We start from the raw sequence: 15565 nt of genomic DNA on the forward strand, positions 1-15565 counted from the left end.
ATGTGATTAAACAGCTCCGAAATTTGATGGAGTATACTGTATCCGCGTTGACAACGGATTTTGACGCGTTCGTTCCGCGAGTTTGTTTCTCCTTATATTACATGGAGCACAATTTGCGCGGAAAAGCGGAACAGTATAGTGACAAATAGACATTTGTATTCATTTCTTAAAATTGTGTTCACTTAATTCATTGCAATTTTTATTAATATGCTTATCTTTTCAGCTTATCTATTGAATACAAGCATTTTAATCAATAAATACCGTTAAAAATTAATATTTTATAATTCTCCGTTCCGCTTTTCCGCTCAAAATATGCTCCATGTAATATTAAGGCATTCAAAACAGACGGAACGGATCGACGGAAATCTAGTAAATTTTGTCTTCCGCGCTTCCGCGTTTCCGCGTTTCCGCGCTCCATGTAATGGCACCCTCAGACACAGTGCTTTCCAACAACGACACAGCGAAGCACATCTCGACACAGCATCGGTGTAGAGTTCGAGTGTGTTCTGTAGGCATTGTTGCCAATCTTTTATATCTCAGCACTAGTTTTTTATTTATTTTATTTGTTTAAACATAACCTTTTTACCGCTTTCACATTAAACATAACTTATTTACTGCTTTAAAATTATTCCGGTGAAAAATCCTTGCGAAAATTATAAATGTGTCCACAATGGTCAAGTTTTGCGTTCCAACAAACACTCGTACACAGTGTTCGAGTGTGTCGCACAGTGTCACCTTGCTGGAAAACAGCCAATATTTCTATCATATAGAGAATATATACACGTGCCAGAAATTTAATAAAATGTAAAATCGTGTAGAAGTGTCGATGTCTAAATTAGACAGATATTTCTTTATTCGCAACATTCTTTCATTATTGTGTGTATTTTAATTACGAAAAGAAAAAATTGAATATATTTTTTACTGCAAGACTAAGAATACAAGTCCACCAAAAATCACTCAAAAGTGAGAGAGAGAGAGAGAGAGAGAGATTTCATCGTTTCTATTCTAATAATAAATTTTCAACTACCGATACTCAGATACCAATAGTCATCAAATTCAATTAGAAAATTATGTTGTAAGTACATAATCGAGTATAATCAAGATAAAAATTTAAAAACTGCGTTTTTAAATTTTATTACAATCTTTTAAAACCTAAACTGTTTTTTCTTTTAAATTTAATTTGTGCAACTTATTCAATCCAAGTTTCTACATCCTTGGCTAATCGCAACTTGCGTCTTGCGTCTATCAAGAGATACTTTTTCGATAAGCTTAACTGCGAGCTGCGAAACATCTCGCCACTGGCCATTTGCAGAAGGGACTGGGGTGAAATGCCGTTGCATTCGCTGTCAAAAATCTTGATAATGCTGATTCTGATCGGACTAGGAATAGATACGATGCATTAAAAAGCTGCACATCCGACGTAGTCAATTCGGTTCGTAAGAAGCCAGTTCCTTGAATTTCTCCATCTTATTCCCAACGTATTTTGTCCACTGTCAAACGTGCGCACACATTTCGCCAATTCTAAAATTTCACAAAGTACAACGTAAAATTATAAAATTAGGATGAAATACGTTAATGTTACGTTCATCGTGACACGCGAGGTCATATTTAGGTTAGATTCAGACCGTTGCTTTTCAACTCACTTTTCCAGAAAGGCCTTGATGACGTCTTTGCGATTCTTGTCGTTTATCACAGACGGGCATCTGGAAGAAAATGTAAACAGTAACAAAAAAGTAAAACTTAACAAAACGGTAAAAATAACGTCTGTACGTATAGTGCATTGCATGTGCGAACATACATCAGATATGGTCGAAACACGAATTGACGTGAAGCTTTGAGCTCCTAAAAATTTTCATATCAATCGGAAATCAATAAATCGACTACATAATTTTTTTATATAAATCCTTATATATATTTCGTTTTCTAAAATCGGCTAGATTTGCCAGAAACTCGTCATAAGCTACGCACCGTCGCACCCAAGAGTGCTAACAAGAGTAACAAGTGGTAACAAGTGTAAAAACCGGAATAAGCGGTCAAGGCGGGGGACCGACCGGGACTGTGTCATGTTTTCCAAGATGGGCGACCTTGTCTTAAAAAGGCGTGCCTACGGGACGAGACGCGTTATCTGGTTATCTCGTCCGCATATTGCCCGACGCGTAATTCACGTTAGTGCCCATCTACGATAGGTGTTTTAAGCCCCAAGCCCTAAAAACTGACCACGCACGGTCAATTATTCTCTTCAATGTCAATTCTGATTGAACAATTTCTTAAAAGGCTTAGGGCTTACAATTAGGGCTTAAAACACTCTATTGTAGATGGGCACTTGGGCTCATTGAGAGAAATGATTGAGCGATTAACGCATCGCGACGTGGCAAACCGATCCAACTGAACGGATAGCAAAAGATAAGTGTGTTGCGCAATGTTGCGAAATACGTGGCGAGGGGACACGAAATTGGGGGAACGGGACGAAAGACGAAACTAGGCGAGTCGCGTATGCCGTATGCCGGTGGCTTCACGTGGACGGATGCGACAGCGGACCATGATTGCATGCGGACGCAATATCTGCCGAGTGGCGTCGCCGACAGTTTTGCGGGGAAACGGGACGAGCGCGAAGCACGCCGTGGCCGACGTTCTGACGGAGCGCGTGCCCTTCTCGAGGGATTTCCTGTTTCGCCAGGTGAGTACTTAACGCTCGCCCGAAAGGTAACCGGCGCGTGTCCCAGGAATCAGGAATACGCGGCTTGGTCGCCAACGTCATCTGCTGACGAGCGGCGGCGACGATATATGCGCGACTCTTTAAGTTTATTAAAGCGCAATTTGTGTAGCTCGATTGTACGTACATTTAAGATCGTTTGAAATCTGCTCTTAAAATTCCATCCGGCTTGATAGAACGACCGAAAAGAGCGCACTTGAAACGATCTTGAATGTAGCATAAAATTATAAATGTCGATCTCAGTCGCATCTTTCCGTACACTTTTCGCGTACTTGAAATTGCAAAATTCTGCTCAAATTTCTAATTATGTAATATATAATTTTTTGTCCCTAATCCAATCCTTTTCCATATAAATAATAAGATAATTAATAAAGAAATAAATATAAGTTAAATGTAATAAAGAGAAATTGTGCGTCTATCTCTTTTTAAAATAATTCAAGTGTTACTTTGATAAGATAATCACCGATTAAATCAATTAAAGTTTGGTTGAATTTATCCTACAAAGATATATCTTATTTAATTCGAAAATCTTTACACTTGTTTCTTCTTTTGAATCAAATTTTTAATCCATAATATACGTTAAAATCCTTTTTATTTCAATCTTGGAATGTCGCTTTGGAAAACAATCTTAATCGGGAAAAATAAATCCAAGAATTCGATCCTTTAATATCTTTATATTAATTATCTCTTTTTTTGTATATCTTTGCATATTTAAAATTTTGTGGGGGAAAAAGAAGAAACGCAAAAAAAGTACGAGGAACATATGTTTGGAAAGTATAGAAAAGTGCATTTTTCAAAAGATCCAAGATCCGTTTTTTGTAATATTTTAAACAAAATGAATGTATACTCAATATTTCGAAAAAGACAAAAAAAAAGAAAATATTTTAAGATGGTATAGAAATATTAATTTATAAAAAAAAGTATCTGAACTCTGTTTCCTCTTTCCTCTGATGCGTTTGTAAAATAAATAAAACAAAGCGGCTCCGCGTCTCGGATTTTGAGGGATAAAAGAAAGGATTGCGGGAAAATATGTATTGAAAAGCGCGTACGGAGAGCATTGGCATTCACGTTCGTCTAACCTTGAAAACACGCCGAACTTTACATCCGACGGTTTACTCGGTTTGTAAAAATTTTTATGTAGAAAGTTTCTCCGGCTGACTGGAACGTCCCAAGAGAGGATATTTTTTCACGAATATGGAACAAATTTTTCTTCTTAGCAAAAATGTCGAGGAATTTTTCGTAACTTTGTAATTCTATTAGTCGCTCTACATGCTATCAGCTATATACAATACCCAACGAATTTTTTATAATCTGCGTTGTTTCTATAATACTCTGTATTGTTCAACCGTAACTGCGTGTTTTTTTTTTTTTTTTTTTTTCTATGGAGCTTTTCCCGTTTACACGTTCAACAGACGTTTGAAACGGTTCGAACAGAAATTTGATTTACCGGTCGAAAGGTAATCGGTTTTGAGTTTAACTTGACGTATGGAATGCGAAATATTTGCCGTTGTTTTTACGGCTTTTACATCGGTTAGCTTGCGTAGACGTAACAAGATTATATGGCAGCAAAATGTAACATTAAGGTGATAAGTTACGACGTGTGCAGGGCCGGGGCCGCCTGCTTGAAAATGGCCGAATGAATGAATTTACGTCGTTAATAAATTCGTTTCCGCGATGAATATACAGACGGACGACTGTATTGTACGTCGATATAACAAAGAAACTGTGAAAATATTCCGCCGTTATATTTTTTTCGTTCACATTTGGATTTGTACTCGAAGTAAAATATACGTTTTGTTTTCCGATAGGCTTATTCAAATCAGAATCGTATGAAAACGTAGATGAAATCTGACTGGAAACAAAAATTATTACACGTCCGAATTACTTATATCCCTAAAAACGGGTCACAACTGACCAGGATTGCGTGAAAATGGTTTCGCGCAGTCTAGTGTATTTTCAAATAATTATATTTTCTGCCGTCCTCTAGCCTCCTGCACGTCACGCGCACAAATCGGAGGGTCGATGCAATTAAACACGCGATAGGATTCAAAATATACAAATCATTGTTAAACGTTGCGAAATGTGAATGCGTTTGTTTGCCGGCGACTGATTATTTTATCTCTGTCGCGTATTTTTATTTAGTTCGTTCAGAATCGAAATACATATGTGCGGTAAATATATATTACTGATAGCGTGAAGTTTTTCGTAATCTCCTTCGTGACTTTTTGTTATCGCGTATGACGTTATGTGTCGTATATGGATACATTTACATCATCTCCTTGTGGACATCATGTTACATCATCTATTTGCTTTTTTCAGCGTTTTAATGTACGCATCATACATATTTAATACGGTTTTATTTGTAATAACGTAATTATAATGACACAATTACGAGAGTGAGTATATAATTATATTATAACAAGAACAATATGTTATTTATGTGTGATATATTATTCTTGTTTTAGTAATAATAATATCATTCTCGTGATTGTGTCTTTATAATTACGTTATGGATAATGTAATTTTATTTCCGTATATAATTTGCTAAAAAGTAATGGATAACCGTGTTTAAATCTGTCCAGTTTTTCGACCCGATATCTAGTACGTACACATATCTGCTGGCCGATGTCAACTATAAGGAAGCAATTTTGATTGATCCGGTCATCGAATGGGCCGATCGTGACAAAACAATCGTCGAGGAGCTGGGATTAAAGCTGAAATACGCCCGTGAGTTGCCAACCGGACGTATATAGATCATTATCTCGCCCGTAAATTTCGCGGTTTGTGAAAAATAGCGGTAGATCGACGCGTGAGAAAAACATGCGGGAATACCATTCAGTTTTTCCAGTGTCATTCGACATTATTTAGCCGGGATTGTGCGCTCTGCGTGGTACATTCCAGCTATTATTACCGGATTACACGTGGAGTTTACCATGTATATTTTTGAAACAAATTCGAATTTTTGCGAAGTAGCAGCGCGTTAAAATAGTATCGTGTCGACATTTGACGATCGCTGTTAGCTTAAACTGTGAAATTCGATTTACGCCGAATATAGACCGTTGTTGAATTCGAATAGAAGCGTCTTACGCACGCGTCGGTCATCCTGTCTATGCCTGTCATATAATTTTAGGGAGGTATATTTAATTGGTGTGTTATATGTTATAAATAATGCGAGAAAAAATATCCTCGCGTTTTCTTCCGAACTTCAATTTTTGCCACTTTTATGATATAATACATACAATTTTTTTGGAGAAAGTTCTACCGAAGAACTATTATTAAACTAGTATAAGAAATATCGGTTCGAACTCGAAAACGTTGCCTCAACTACGTGTGTGAAATTTTGGGAAAACTTTCTGGAAATATTTAGCTTTTACATATCGACGTTTATTGCTCTTTTAGCTTTTACAACTTGCGCGAAGCGCCAAAAATCAATATCGCTAGCCACTTCCACTTTCCAATGCGCAACGTTATGGGTAATAGGATTTTTCCAATTTTCTGCCTTTTTTTTATTTTGCAAGATCTGGCTTGAACGTTCAAAAACATTTCTCAGCCATATCGATCGACGCATATAGTTAATAAAAGTTATCTCGATACGTGATTATTAGGCCGGCACTTTTGCATTAACGTTGCACGAAACGAATCATCCTGCGGGTGCAGAGGCTTAACATTTATATTGACGTACACCGCGCCCATAAAATATACCCGAATCGATAACTAATTAATTACAATTACGTACACTAATTAACAACAAAACGTATTATCTTACCGGCGCCGTTACTCGATATCGCGTCGGAAATGTACTTGTCGGCAATTAAGTACGCGATGCTCCGTGCCGCGTGATTTACGAGCCGAGGGCGCAGAGTTGTATCGCGAACTATCCTACTAACCGACCAATATTTGCCGAACTTCGTAATGAATTAGCATGCAATCCCGCCGCCGCTAAGAACGGTCGTGAACCCCGCATAGTTTCGCCATTGTCCTGAGGGTTAACACGCCCGTGGACCATAAACCCGGTGAGAGTGGCGCGCTTGGGCATATTGTCGAACTTGGCCAATTTCGATAAGGAACTTCGACTTCGGGGCACGAGCCGATGCGATTTCGCGGCCGCTGTATAATTCTCACGAGTGTATCGCGACGACGAGAGCGTTATTTCGACAAATCGTGCTTATCGCGCTTGAGAACGGATCTGCATGGAAATTAATTAATTGTAAATTTAACCCTTGATTAAAAGTTTCACTGACTAATATACTAATATATTTCACTAACTAAAATAATATAACATAAATATTATTGCAGAAATATCTCTATAAAGTTTCAAAAGATAGATAAAAATTTGATATATACTTGCCAATTAATTAATTAATTACACATATATTTTATGCGTATTAAATATCTTTAAAAGGTTAAAATGCATTATTCTCAAATTTAAGTAAATTGTAAACTAATTTATATATAAGAAGATATATTTGTGTTCTTTTTTTCTCATTTTTTGAACCCCTCGACTTCTAATTGTTAATTTCAGACCCGAGATAAATCAACGTATCCGCCCTTACTTGCGCAGCATTAGATTTTTCGAAATTTGCGCCCTTAATGACTCAAGGGATTTTCGGTTCGGCGAGAAGGGACAAAGTTTGCGGCGTCGTATATCACGATGAAAAAGGGTTGATAGGATTTACCTTATTACTTATTGCGTTATCAGACCGCGAAGTGGTTTTTGCGAGGGATCGCTTTGGCTAAGTGGAACGTATGCACTTGTTTATGCGGAACTCTGCGTGTGCCAATTCTGTCCCGAACAAACGGACATTTCCATGATGCACCTCTCTCTGTTTTCCGATAATGCAAACGCCATTAATGCCGCCCCTCCCCCCCCTTCCCGTAAAACTATATGCGCACATTATTTGTAACTCACAGTTCCACAAAGAGGAGCGAGGTCGCTAATTAGATTAATAGATTTAACGTAATTTAATTATCCATTAAAGCCAAATTATATATATCCGCGTGCATTTATACGTGTAGATATTTTAGAAGCGACGGTATACTAGATATTCCACAGAACTTCCGACATTAATTTTATACTTTTTAATCAACGTCGAAATACCAACTGTGTTCGCCGAAACTTTTTAAACGTCGGTATTAAATGTCTTTAAAAGATTAATCCCCTGTCATTCCATATCTTTAGGATTTATCATTTGTCAGATCTACGTCGGCGTTGATAGACCCAGGATCCTTCGTAAAATTAATGAATAATTCCGTCGACTATACTGTCTCTACACTATAGGACAATCGTATTCCATTTCGCGACTCCGCGATGTTCTGTAACGGAAACGTGATAAAACGACGTGATCGCGAACTCGGCTCGCGCTTATCGATTATGCATTTGCTGGTAACAATGACTGGCGTTTTTGTCCTGGCGGCAATATTTCTCGCTTGTTGCAGTGAACACGCACATGCACGCGGACCACGTCACCGGGACCGGTCGGCTGAAGGGCCTATTGCCCGGCTGCAAGTCCATGATATCGCGCAGCAGCGGTGCCAAGGCGGACGTGCTCCTGGAGCCGAACGATCAAGTCCAATTCGGCAGGCACCAACTGAGGGTGCTGCCCACTCCGGGTCACACGGAAGGTATAGAGCTCTCTCTTCATAAATTCGCCTCTGTTGGGCAGGATATCGGAATTTTGAGATAAATCGATATTTATTTAAGTTGAATCGTATATCAACACGTATTGAAATGATATGATCACGTTTTTTCATGTTTACAATAACATTTTATAGGTTTGTAAAAATTGTGACCTGAACGAATTTTTATACGATGAACGATTAATATCTTTCTTTATATAATTCCTATCTTATAATTCCTATTTTATTTCTCTCTTTCGATATTTTTAACGTTTTAAATATTTTGTCATGCTTGTATATATACGGTTCCACTTTGCAACTTGTTAATTTTTAAGATAGAAAGTCGAGAATAACTTGGGGAATCGATACGCGCTTAATCGATGCGCGATTAAAGTTATACATATTACTGGTGAAATATATTATAAAACAATGCGTGTAGTGTGTTTTGCCGGGAGAATGGTTGCTTTTGCTTTCGCCTATTTTTTTTTTTTTTTCGGGCAGTAAAATATTACAGCACCATTGTCCATTTAGCTAGCATCCTACCATCGCATATGTGTCAGTTACATGGAGTGGTAAAATAGAGCACAACGCCGCCCTATAAGGGGCTAAGTGCATAGTGTATCATATTTGATACATACGTGGATTTCAAGCGTTTTCTCGACATGTTCTGTGAGCTATTTCGCGTTTACGATATATACGTATATGATATATATTGTCTCGTCGAGTCCACGATTGAAAAATGAATCTTTGCACTTTTCCTTTTTTTTTCTTTTCTCTTTATCGTTTTCGAGAATTATTTCGCTCTTTAACGTTTACGTTTAATAGCGAGTGTTTTAAGTCTCGGTTTACTTGAAGGAAATTACTCCGAGTTCCATTAAAGCCAAAGCTTTTTTTCTCTTCGACGCGAATGCCGGTGTACAACGTCATGTTCTGTAAATCTTCGCGAAGCATTCGGTAAATCCGGTTTAACGCGATTTTTAATGCGCTCGCACGATGAATACGATACGAAACACGACTTTCGGGTATAGCGTAACGAAAGTTTCGGGGCTAATAACGTTGCGGAAAAGTTATGGAACACGTCCGCACACTTTTTGCGATGTCGGGGTGCATTTCTTGCGCGATCGATCGCGCGTTCGCCCGGTCTATTACTTTATTAATTGAGGTGCCGAGAAAAAGTGGCGAAATACTTTTCTTGCGAGAGACGGCGATATATATATATTTTTACCACGTGGCTCGAAAGAATCAGAAATATATAATGCACGTCTATTTATCTCGATCGCCGGATCGATTTGATCAACTGCATCTTTTGTTAGACAGACGCGCGCGTGAGTATTGTTAAGAACTGCATTGAAAAATATATCGTAGACTCCGTGATTTTTGACGTGCAGATTATTCATTGAAGATCCAAAGAAAAGAGAAGATATAGAAATATGAGAATTATGATTTTAATCTTTGAGAGAACTTCGAGAAAGATATTATTAATAATATAAAGTACTGAGCGATATAGAAAATTTTGTTTCATTTTTACTTAATATTACATATTGTTAGACCGCAATTTAATATTATTTTGTACAAATTGTTTTCTTACTCTTATATGTTTCAAACGTTTTCCTACAAAAGATTAAAATTTTATCTCGGTATTGCAGCTTTGTCTATATATTCTCTCACATTCTTCTCCTTTCTTTTTCATTATCTCCAGAAGAAGCAGAGCATGTGCTGCATCGTGTTTTGAATTTTACACGCGTGTTGCGTGTGCGATACAATCCCTAGGGTGATTAACTTGAGCTGTTCTCTATCCAGGATATATCGCAACTGCAATTTTCTGTACTTTTTTCTCAACACACGTGTTCTTATGTTGATATTCTTTTCTATCATTGAGAAAGTCTCATTCAGGCCAGGTTCTTTTATACAGGGTGTCCCGGAATCATCACTGGAATCACGAACTTTTGAATCGGCTCGAATTTTTTCGCTGACTTTTAGCAAAAGAATTTAATAGAGTATTATATTGTCTGCACATCTATTAACATTAAATTGCATAATTAATCTTTGAATTAAACTGTCACTACAATAATTTTTACTTTGTGCCAAATAGACATCAATGTTTTGTATTTTCTGTCTGGAAGCGCAAAGAAAAGAAAATTTTCTTTAAATTTTCTATCTATATGATAATTCGGAAACCATTAATTTTTAGCGGCGATATAAACAGCTTTCTTTATAGTTTGGTCTCGAACGTTTGTGATATTTAGTAGCTTCGGAACATGTACACGTGTATATATACACATATACTGCGCTACTGGGAAAACGGAACGAAAAGAAAAGGGAATACGGCCATTCTTATCGATCGTGCCGATTCGCTACTCGTCGCGATTCAATCGTTTGTCCGAGGAAAATCCCGAAAGCGTCTACTGAGCTATCTCGATATCGGGCTCGTTCGATAGGCTCGATTTTTCGTGCCGAATATGGGAATAGCGTGTATTAAATACCTGCGGGTTAGATGTTCGATATCAACTTCATTCCTATACACCGTAAAACTTCAACGATGCTGATTAAATTCCTAGATATTTCAGCTCTTTCATATGGTAAATGTTACTGCATACATTTCGCGAGAAACGGGAACCGGCAAATATTTCGTAAAGCAACATGTGTGTATTATATACGCGTGGGGAACATAAATAATTCTAGCACAATTTAGTTAATGTTACGTTATATTTTTTATAGTCATCATCATTGTCCATTGATTTGGTCTTTACAAAATTGTTAAGAAAATAGCTATCGTAATTATACCTCACTTGATTTTAAATCACTTTTTATATCTCGGAGAATACGAATCATGTTCATGTTCTCCACGTCGGATATACACCTATCTGCCGCGTACCAATATTTTTCGAGCGAACGTAATATATCTGTTCGCAATTTCTTTCTTTTCCGCCCTGCTCTTTTTTCCTTTTTCGCCGAATGCGATATCGTAAATGGAACGAACGAGCCGACGAACGAGAGCTTAGTTTATCGTATGCCGGTCGATTGCGGAGCGAATCACCGCGAAGAAATAAATATACATTTGGCTCGAAAAACGGCGCGATGCTTGTCGGATGGCGGTCGGATGAAGTGAAGCACGCGATATCGTAAATATTCCATCTGATATCTGTGCAGGTTGCGTCACGTACGTTTGCGATGAGCAGGCAATCGCGTTCACGGGTGATGTGCTCTTGATACGAGGATGCGGCAGAACTGATTTTCAGGTAAGCCCGATCGGGAAACTCGCCGGAAAAGTCGTGTATCCTCGCGGATACGCGTGCGGTTGTACCGCACGTGATCAGTATACCTTCGACCTTCGATCGCACATATGTGCAATTAAATGGAACAACGATGTCGTATCTTCTTGTTCCGAGGAACGAGATAGGTCTGCGATAACATTTAATGTAAAGTTTACCTCGTTGTAGTATCTTCTGTGATCATAAAGGAAAAAATTGCGAAAAAAGGGGAAAAATCTGAACTTTTATGCCGCGTGAGAGAAAAACTGAGCATCACGTTTTCCCGCGAAATTTCGATTTAGTATATTACTCGTGCCATTTCGTTCGACGGTTGTTTTCGTCTCGAAATCTAGCCCTAAATAAAAGCTGGCCAGCTGGCACAAAACTAACAATTACGCGATCATGTTCAGCGTTAAATGCGCGGTGAGAACGGTCTCGTGAAGTTTCCTCGTAAAGTTTTGGAAACCGCACTCACGCGCTTTTCTGTACGGGGAATATGCGATCTCCTGCACGCGGTTAATATATACAATATTAGGTATTGCATTGCTCTGTTGCTTTCTTTTGCTTTCTTTTTTAACCGGTGACATTTAAAGATGTAAAAATACAGGTGCTGAAATTAAAATTAAAATTGGACTGCAGATTGTTTAAATTAAGTATTCTTTTTTTTTTTAGTAAATATGATGAATAAGTAATATATGTATATTTTTTCTTTTAAATTATAATTTAGCTGAAGTCTTGCGACTTGATTCAATTATAGCTTTGCAATATTAAAATTTAGAAAATTGAATAAAAGTTACGCAATCGAAATTTTTTTCAAAGAGACCGGTCCCAAAATTTGTCAAATAAAGCCCCGCGGACGTGAAAAAGTATGCGATATTTCTGCGCACACCGTGTAGACAGATTGCACGTGACTCATGAAAATCTTCCTAGGATTGATCGACCAGCACTCCCGAGTTCATTGACCCGAGTATTAATTTCAGCCAGCAAGTTTGCTATTTTCTCTTATGGTGCGTGTATCGCGTAATAAAAAAAACGAGCAGCTTTCCCCGGGGCGGAAGTGCCGTTCGCAACTTGTCGCCGATATAATTGTTGGATGTCGATAAATTGTTTATTTGGAACGTCATAACTATAATCAACGATCAATGCCGTCCTGGAACAGACGCGGGGCGGCATCCTGAATTCTCGTCGAAGCGTTCGACGGACGCGCGCAATAACATTTTCCCTGCGTGTCGCGTCGCATGTAGTGCAAGTAAACGTCGATACATCATCGGGGAATATGAAAGACTCCTTCTCCGCAATTCTCTCGCGTGATGAATAGCCGTCCGTCATCGTGCTCGACCGCGCGTCGGCGTCGGTGCATTTTATAAACGTGCCGCGACTTTTTCTTCCCTCGAAAGCTCGGTTTAAATGACGTTTTAACACACGGGAAACCGACTGAAATCATTATTTTTGCGTGCTTCAAGCTTCGCTTCATATTTCGTTTTATTACCGGACAGTATAAATAACATGACACCGACATTGATTGTATTCCGGCGACGAGTATCAATTTCAACGCGCGCGAGAATTATTTTCTGCGCTTATAAAAAATTTGAGGGTAAAATTATTAGGATTGACAGATTTTGTTCAATAAACCCCACAACTTTCATCGATGAAATTAATAATATAGAATTAAAATTTTAATCCTTTATATTTTCGCTCGCTAATTATTCTTTATCGCGCCTTTCATATCGTGTATTACAAGTCTCGTATAGCTTTATGACATAATAGCCGTCCGCTCGAATTACTATGCCACCTGTGCGCAGGGCGGATCCGCCACGATCCTGTACAAATCCGTTCACGAGAAGATCTTCACGCTGCCACGAAATTACCGGCTATACCCCGCACACGATTACAACGGCAGAACCGTCACCACCGTGGCTGAGGAGGAAGCCCTTAATCCAAGACTGTCCAAGTCGCTGGAAGAGTTCGTCCGAATTATGAACAACCTCAACCTGCCTTATCCCAAAATGATCGGTAAGTTTATAGCAGAGACATTTAATTTACTTTTATGCAGCCACATCTTCCCTACCGTCCTTACCATTTTATATTCCGTTAACATAATTATTGACCCTTTATAACTCAATTTTTTGTGTCTAAAAAATTATATATAATGGGAAACTAACGAACATTAATCTTTGGACAAATTAATAATTAATTTACAATTTTTAAACTGTTATAAAAAAAACACAGTTTATAACTTAAAATAAGATGCTACGCTAATTTTGTGGTGAAAAAATAAAATAAGAAAAATTTGTAGATGCGTGTTATTTTGCTTATAAAGAGTTAACATAAATATTGAGAGACTCGATACAAATATTATTACAAAAGTTTGTTATGTTAGCGCGTGTTCCGTCAACGTCGACTCATTATTTTTGTCGTAAAATGTTTTCGCAATCTGCCTCGTATTATAAATTCGGATCTTAGAGGTTGCAGACTCAGGCGGTACAGCGCCCTTGATAGCGATCGGAAATAATTTATGTATTGATGGAACGGGGCTGTTGTGTTATCTACGAGGCGTTATCCAAACGGTTCTCTCGAAGAAGCCATCAGGCGGTTGCACAACTCCCATCGGGATTCGCATTCTATTTTTGGGGTTGCGCGCGCTCCGCCGCTATCAGCTCGATCCTCTGATAAGCTAATAGCCCCGTCTTTGGGGCGTTACGGCGTTCGTCCTACCTATCGGTACAGTCCGGGAAGCGAATGCTGAATCCGCGAGAAGATCACGTCGATCGAACGAGGCGCCTGATCACGTAGCTTCTTCTTATACGCGGTAAAAAGTGAAAACTCTCTCGAATTCCGCACAAATTTGCGGAAGTGGCGGACGCGTAACTTTTTTTCCCCGCGCTTGAATCGATTGAATGGGATGTGAAGCGAGACGCAAAGCGCGAGTTAAGCGAAAAACTCCACTGACAGTTATGTGATTGACGTAAGAGAAGGAAATGATAAAAAGAATCTCTCGCGGAGGTTGAATGAATTTAAAAAAAAGATTTCGCACGAATCCATTTTGTGAGGCTGTCAAATTTTCAATGTTCAATATCAGAAATCGGTTTCAAGGTATTGAATCATTCTTACGAATCTCTCATTTTTTTCCGTTTTCATTCCATTGATTTGACTCTCACGCGACGCGATCCTAAATTGAAGGAAAATTGACGGATATGACTTCACGGGAAGAAATATTTGCACCTACTGTGCCACCCTCGCGTAACTCTTCTTCGCGGCGCGTCTAAATATTAAATGTGAGCAGAGACGCCGTTACATCCTGCCGATGGGGCGAAAGAAAATCGATGAAATTGCCAGTTTGCATCGTCGCATGTTGAATAAATGAGCCCTTTATCTCGCAGACGTGGCTTGAGTCAAATTTTGAAAATTGCGTTATAACGACGTCGTGCGAAATAACACTAATAAAAGAAAGAATTATTGAAGTTAACTACTTCACCTAACGAAGAACAATTGTCGTGTCGACAGCAACGAGTGTTATATGTGTAAAGCGTTGTTAGCCGAGTTGGAAATAGATAGAAAAATATTAGATTATTGCCCGCATTTGACATGCGCCATTTTTGCGACAAAGAGCGTCGAATATAATACGGCGTTGTTTCAGATAAAGCTGTACCGGCCAACAAAGTTTGCGGTCTGTACGAGGTGGAAGAAGAAAAGGGCGAACAATGAAAATTATTGACAGCGCTGCAGCCGATGCACTAGCACGCTAGTATTGTAATTCTCCTCGCACTCTATTAATAATGCATATGGTCCCGATAGCTAACATTCATATGTCACGAATAGCGTGAGTATATTCCCGATTTTAACGCATTTTAGTATCGGTATTATTAACATTATAAATGAACACATATCTTGTTAGTTTTTAACGGACAGTATTCAAGAGCGATGTAAGGCACGTGATGTTATATATGGTGCACGGTAATTTTTAATATATAACTCGTGTACAGCA

At 38.5% G+C, this 15565-nt stretch overlaps 1 protein-coding gene and 1 long non-coding RNA gene across 4 annotated transcripts; one reads left to right on the forward strand and one right to left on the reverse strand.

The window, feature by feature from the left end:
• Window positions 1–815: 815 nt before the first annotated feature.
• Window positions 816–2349, reverse strand: LOC143907150 (uncharacterized). Of its 2 annotated transcripts, none has more exons than XR_013259744.1 (4): window positions 1969–2349; window positions 1799–1842; window positions 1644–1703; window positions 816–1521 (listed from the first exon to the last, which is right to left on the reverse strand). It is a non-coding gene; the product is annotated as an uncharacterized LOC143907150 (long non-coding RNA). The 2 variants fall into 2 exon arrangements; XR_013259745.1 differs by having other exon boundaries at window positions 1799–2104; window positions 2288–2302.
• LOC143907147 (persulfide dioxygenase ETHE1, mitochondrial) lies at window positions 2029–15565 on the forward strand. 2 transcript variants are annotated; one of them, XM_077423699.1, is made up of 6 exons: window positions 2029–2165; window positions 2316–2677; window positions 8150–8335; window positions 11480–11568; window positions 13383–13593; window positions 15218–15565. In XM_077423699.1, the coding sequence occupies exons 2-6, from the start codon at window positions 2494–2496 to the stop codon at window positions 15283–15285; spliced, it is 738 nt and encodes a 245-aa protein (XP_077279825.1). In that variant the 5' UTR covers window positions 2029–2165; window positions 2316–2493; the 3' UTR covers window positions 15286–15565. The 2 variants fall into 2 exon arrangements, with proteins under 2 accessions (XP_077279825.1, XP_077279824.1); XM_077423698.1 differs by lacking the exon at window positions 2029–2165 and adding an exon at window positions 5296–5440 and having other exon boundaries at window positions 2540–2677.

Source organism: Temnothorax americanus, unplaced genomic scaffold (genome assembly GCF_048541705.1).
Source record: "Temnothorax americanus isolate GAGA-0224 unplaced genomic scaffold, ASM4854170v1 Scaffold8, whole genome shotgun sequence".
NCBI lineage: Eukaryota > Metazoa > Arthropoda > Insecta > Hymenoptera > Formicidae > Temnothorax > Temnothorax americanus.